General features: G+C 44.7%; 1 protein-coding gene across 2 annotated transcripts in view; it reads left to right on the forward strand.

Annotated features, from left to right (window-relative positions):
• ano8b (anoctamin 8b) overlaps nucleotides 1–6,215 on the forward strand; it is a 34,441-nt gene extending 28,226 nt beyond the window's left edge. For both annotated transcript variants that reach the window (XM_035648807.2, XM_035648806.2), the window contains 4 exons: nucleotides 291–482; nucleotides 773–904; nucleotides 1,634–1,744; nucleotides 2,208–6,215. In XM_035648807.2, coding sequence (XP_035504700.1) covers nucleotides 291–482; nucleotides 773–904; nucleotides 1,634–1,744; nucleotides 2,208–2,966 — 1,194 coding nt within the window. In that variant the 3' untranslated portion in view covers nucleotides 2,967–6,215. The remainder of the gene's footprint in view (nucleotides 1–290; nucleotides 483–772; nucleotides 905–1,633; nucleotides 1,745–2,207) is intronic.
• Nucleotides 6,216–6,375: the final 160 nt, after the last annotated feature.

Consider the following 6,375-nt stretch of genomic DNA (forward strand, 5'->3'; position numbering starts at 1 on the left):
CACTTGGGGATCATTCTCCTCATACTTAAGCACTGCAACATGAATTCAACAGAATCCCCTCAGCCTTCAGTTAACACCTCACCAGAGTCTGATCTGAATAACAACTAGGTTATGATCCAAAAAGTCATGAATAAATGTAGAACAGTTTTACAAAGCAGGTATTTTATACCTTTGCAGATTGATTTGGTCTGAGGAGAGTCAATCTTCTTTTCCAGCTGCCAAATAGTCGCATTCAGACCGTGCGTTCTAGTTGGATGCTGTAGTGTAATGATCCGTGTTGTCCCTCCCAGGACACTTTCCAGGACTACCAAGAGATGTTTGTCCAGTTTGGATACGTGGTGCTCTTCTCCTCCGCCTTCCCTCTGGCTGCCATGTGCGCTCTCATCAACAACATCATTGAGATCCGCAGTGATGCCTTCAAGCTCTGCACTGGTCTGCAGAGGCCCTTTGGACTCCGAGTGGAGAGCATCGGCCAGTGGCAGGTGGGTGACGCCTCCTGTAAACCTTTTTCTGCCTTTCCTGAACATTAACGGAAAGTATTGTCACCCAAAGTACTGCTGTTTGCTGCTTGATGCAAGAACACTGGCTCCGAAAGTCCAAGATGATAAATTCAATGCCTGCTTATATGATCATGTGCTAATATCTGACTGAAACCAGTGGCAATAATTGAACTGAACTTAAAACAAATGAATCCTCTGTTCTCAGCAAAGCACCAAGCCATTTATAAGAAACAATTTAAACGGAAACCTGTTCTTCTTTTCCCCACGCCAAGTCTGCGATGGAAGCCATGGGCCTGATTGCCATCATAGTGAATTGTTACCTGATTGGTCAGTGTGGTCAGCTTCAGCGTCTCTTCCCGTGGCTCAGCCCAGAGATTGCCATCATCTCTATCGTCATCCTCGAGGTACTGTACCACGGTTTGTTCCTGCTGGTCACTCAGGGCTTTTTTTAAACTTTGTCACTGGGCACCAGCATTTTTGACATCACCCATTTCTTATGATCCAGCACAAAATGTATGCTGATCAGAAAATGTGCCTCTTAATTTGGATGCAATCATCTTTAGATCCAGGAGATTTAAAAAAAAAAAAAGATAAATATAGGAAGATGTTGTTGACAGTCAAATGTACATATATCACATTTGCTTATGATAAATACATTACATGTGCTGGTAGACCATAACTGAGCATTCTATCTTTTGTTGTCATCCGTAAGTGTTGACCAAACTTAACAAAAACATATCTTGCTGTGTCCAAGTGACTGAAAGATGCAAAACAGAAATAGTGTTAAAAAGGATTAAAAATAATGTGGATGAGAGGGGTTTACAACACCCCACTCTTTATGAAAAACATGAGCGAATGGTTTAAGGCTCTCTCCAGGTCGCTTCTACTACTTGTAACTTACTTTGACTCACTTTGGTTCCGTCAGCTGTGCACGCTGTGGCTGTCTATTTTCGGAAAAAGGTTAAGAGCCTGCAGCTCTGTCTTGCCCTGGTAAAAAGAAGTAAGGCCTATCAGAAGGGGAATTTCACAGCCCAAATGTTGTTCCAGCAACATACTGAACAACATCACTTTAAAGAGCATTCTAAAACACTGTATTTTTATGTAGTCAATGTTTTGTTTGTATCTCTCTGCAGCACTTTGCCATTCTCCTGAAGTACATCATCCATGTGGCCATACCTGACATTCCTACATGGGTCCGAGAGGAGATGGCTAAACTGGATTATCAGCGCAGGGAGGCCTTTAAGGTAATTTTCGAGATCATGTAATTCCTGGAAAATTTGAATTTTGAGAGGGATAAAGTTAAAGTTCCCAAACACTATTCTGGCAGTTTGAATATGCCCCTCAAAAATACTACCTCATAATTTTTGACTGAAATATCATTTTTAAAATCTATAGCACTAGCTGTCCTAGCAGTCAAACTTTTGGCTGAAAACATACTGAACCGCAACGCTGCAGTTTTTTTTTTCAAGAGATTGATTGCTTGTGTCACACCTCTGGTGATATTCCAGCAATGATACATTGGGGAAATGCAGTTTGTAGGACAGAAAAGTGAATAAGCTGAGTCGGGCCCAGCATGTTCAAATGCAAGGTTCTACTTACTGCAGTAAGGTATTTGTAAGCTCGGTAGCACTGCAGTATTGCGATGGTTTGCTGGGTTGCTGCTGATTCTAGGAAATACATTGTGGCAATGTTTCCCTTCCTCTGCAGAAGCACGAGCGGCAGGCGCAGCAGCATTACCAGCAGCTGCAGAGGAGGAAGAGGGAGGAGGAGGAGAGGCAGAGGCAGGCGGAGCATGTGGCCCGCAGGGAAAGGGAGCGGGACGACAGCAAGGGTGACTCCTCCGGAGATCACCACCACGACAAAAGTCACGGCAGCAAATCGCGCTCCGGGGGTGGAGGCGGGGGAAGCAGTGGGGGGTCAGACAAACCCAAGAGGCCCAGCTCTCTGCTGGCCAACAATAACGTGATGAAGCTGAAACAGATCATCCCGCTGCAGAGCAAGTTCTCCTCGGCCGGAGCCCGCTCCCCGCAGTCACCCACCGGCACTGAACCGAAGCTCCCTGGGTTCCTGAGCTTCAAATTCCTCAAGTCACCTGAGAACAAGAAGGAAGTCGCTGTGGCCTCTGCGGCTGCCGCCACAGCCGGCAATTCCGCAGCAACAGCATCATCATCATCATCATCTTCCTCTTCATCATCATCAGGTAGCAGCTCACAAGAGCGTTGTCTGTCACCCAGCAAAGCCTTCAACCCTGGGAAACTGTTTAACTTTGGGAAATCTGAGGGAGGGACATGTGTGAATGGGGCTCCGCCGCCCAGACCCGGGGAGGGATCATCGTCACAGACATCTGACAGACACATTTCCAGGTCTGACTTGAACGGCGTTCCGGACGAGATCCCCTCGCCTGGAGGGGAGGGGTCGGAGAACGGACATTCAGCGGACTTGGACTTGGCTGGCTCTAAAGTTTAGTGGCTCCAGAGAGAACAAACTGGTCTTTGGTTACGTCTCAACTGAAGAAGTGGTTGTGTTTACTGTGAGGAAAAGCCTGAGCCACCCTCTGTATTGTCATAGGCAGTGTGTAGAAATGCCCGAAAGCAGAGAGAGGAAAAAGATGAAACTGACGAAAAGGTGAATGTTGGTTTGGTTTGCTATTTTGCTGAGAAACAAAAAAAAACAGGCTTTATAAGAAAGTCATTAGTCTTGCTATTATGACCGGATGAAAAAAACACCCACACCCACCCACACACACACACACACACCCACCCACACACACACACACACACACACACACACACACACACACACACACACACACACACACACACACACACACACACACACACACACACACACACACACACACTCCCTTACACACAAAAACATACGAACCCTTCCTTGTCTGCAATACATGAAGAAATGCATGAGCTGCATTTCGAATTTTTTCCAGCCTTTAAAAACAGAGAGCTGTGTTTCTTGATTTCTTCTAGTCAGAAACTGTAAGCGTCTTGGTGGCTTCCTTCTGGGACATATCAACTTGTTGCGGAGGAAAAATGAATACAGCGGTATGAAAGGATCGACGATTGTACATCCAATAACTGCTGAGAGTGGTCTTCAATGCAAGTGATTCGCTAGACATCCGTCTGTTGACCGTGAGGAATTCTTGGGCCCCTCACCTTTGTATTGAAGTGGGAAAAAAAATCTAAAAAGCAATATCAATCGGTGTTTTACATTATTCTTATCGATCATCACCCGGACCCTTTCCTCAATAATCATCCGCGAGACTATCACCAGCTTTATTTTCAAAGCAGAGGTGATGTCTGAGCTTTTTCGACGCGTCGTCCCACAATGTGGCCGAATCCGATTTGTTCGGAAAGAACGAAGGAGCTTCCCAAGTCCGGCTGTGACAGACCAGTGTTTTCCCGAGAGGTCGAGTGGAAGAGAGAAAAGAAAAAGGCAAACAAATCCGTAAATAAATAAGAGCAGAAGGTGATTTTGGAAGAAAAAAAAATGGAGCACAGAAGCCTGTTGAGTGCGGCCCTCCATCCACGCCCGTAGACAGACGGAGCTCCATTCCACACACACACACACACACACACACACACACACTTACCAGACTTGGCAAACAAGGGTTGAGTTAAAGAAATAACATTGCACTAAGCCCTGACGCCCTGCATAGAAACACGTCTCTCTCTGCAGGAGAGAGAGAGCTGACACCAGCCTGCCTCCTAACATTATGCAAAAGCTGGATTGTTGTTTTGTTTTCCCCTCTCTCCGCACAGGACATGCTCTCTTCTTCCCACCCGTCTCTGCTCTCAGCAACATATGCTCCAACATATTCAGACTTCTTTTTTTTTTTTAAATAGTTGCTCTTATTTTTTATGTTGAGCTCGATCTTTTTTATACTCATCACTTGCTGATGATCGCCATTTCCTTTTCTTTTTAACCAAAGCGTTATTTTTGTTCGGATTATACTGTTGATCCCATGATGTATGTTGTGTAAATCCTGTCAATCAAGCGCTAAGTAAGAAAGCCCGTCATCTGCCATTAACAGGGTTTTTCACTTCTGCAGCGTCTCCAGAAGGTGGCGCCACAGACTATTTGCCCACACCAGTGTCTCGTCGTCAGTATACAGAAGGTGTGTACTTTGAAAGGGAAATGCATGGTGGAGTCATAAGAAACACACAGTAAGAAAAGTTTCGGTGGTAACATTAACTATGCATTTCCACACCATCGCCTCTGGCAAGGATCTTGGCAATAACTGAGTTGTTGAAGACTTTTCTGTACTAACCTCTCCACCCGCAGCACCAATTCCTACCGCATCATCCACAGCCAGACTCTATGCATCTTTTATTTGTGTCGACAGCTCTCTCTCTCTCATCCCATGTGCCGAAATCACCTGACACCCAGTTGAAAAAAATAATAACACATAACATCATCCATCTACTGCTTTGTTTGTTTTTTTACAGGATCTGCCCATCCTCGGGGTTAGGGTGTTGGCAGCATCTTCAGAGCTTCAAACTGTTTTTTGTGGTCCGTTGCTCCTTTCATGTGTCTACAATAACTTTACAGTAAACAAAAAGTCCACCCGTCAGTCACATGCCACAGGAAAATACAAAACTGTACTCCTGCAGAAAGAGCATAAAAGATCTCACTGACATCGAAAGGCAATAAGGAAAAGGGACATTTGTGTTCATTTTACTGGCAATCTACACAATGTTCTTTTTTTGTATTTGGACGTTCTCGTTCTTTGTACATGTAAGATGAGAAGAGCAAGGCTGAAAGGAAATGGTCAGTGTCTGTGTGTGTCGTTGCCACAGGTCATTGTTAAAGGGGAAACTTCAGCAGAACAAAGGCGTAACAGCTGAGCACGACTTCATCCAAACCTTTATTCTTGCAGCATCAGGGATGAACGACTCCATGATGCAATGGTCTGTTTATCATCATTTGAGAGTTTTTGTAGAGAGGACAAGCCGGCGTCCTCGCGGAGGTAACCGGAGTGAGACGGGAAACAAGGGCATTTCGCTGACACTGGCATATCGCAGGGGAGATTAAATCATGTCTGTGTGTGTAGTTCCTCCTTTATTGAGGGACAACCTGCAAGTTTGTGGAATAGAAACGGACACATTAACCAACTTACCACCTCCAACATCCTTGAGCTGTTGGCAGCAGGAACAAATTTTGTATAGTGATATACTGGAGTTCTTTAACGAAGCGATTGAACCAACAGATGTTGGACTAACACTTGGGTTTCATTGAAAACTTAATCCCACGTCACTGACGGCACCGGCCCCGGGTTTCCCGGGCCAAGCACAGGTGACCCCGTGCGTAAGGACCAGACGGCTAAGACTCATCAACCGAATTTAATTCACCATCAAAGCAGCCAAAGCTCTTGTGGGAGTTTAGGCTTCAGTATCCACACGTTACAGGTCAGTCGGTCAAGTCAGTGGGAACAAGAACGGGTGGTTTTAGTAAATGTTCTGTCCTCTGGACGAGTGGATGGGAACAGGAGGTTCTCAACACAGCTACATTAACACCTGAGAAGTCATCTTCGTGGAAGCCTCACTTACTGAACATCACACGCTCTTCCAATGTACCACTGTACAAAACAAATCTTTTAAGGTAAAAATACTGGGAAATGGGACTATTTATTTCTTTTAATTTATTTTGTCATATTTTTGTAAGACCTGAAAAATAGTTAATAAAACTATTTCAAAAGCATTTCACGTGTTGATACTAACTCTGTTCCTATATTTTTCTTTTTCTCTCGCTCACAAATTGTTCACCTCAGGAGTAGGACTTGCAGAGCAAATCCATAAGTCATGGATGACCTAAATATGATAATGTATTTGAAGTACAACATGACAAAAACCAAAACCCC

Source organism: Scophthalmus maximus, chromosome 13 (genome assembly GCF_022379125.1).
Source record: "Scophthalmus maximus strain ysfricsl-2021 chromosome 13, ASM2237912v1, whole genome shotgun sequence".
Classification (NCBI taxonomy): domain Eukaryota; kingdom Metazoa; phylum Chordata; class Actinopteri; order Pleuronectiformes; family Scophthalmidae; genus Scophthalmus; species Scophthalmus maximus.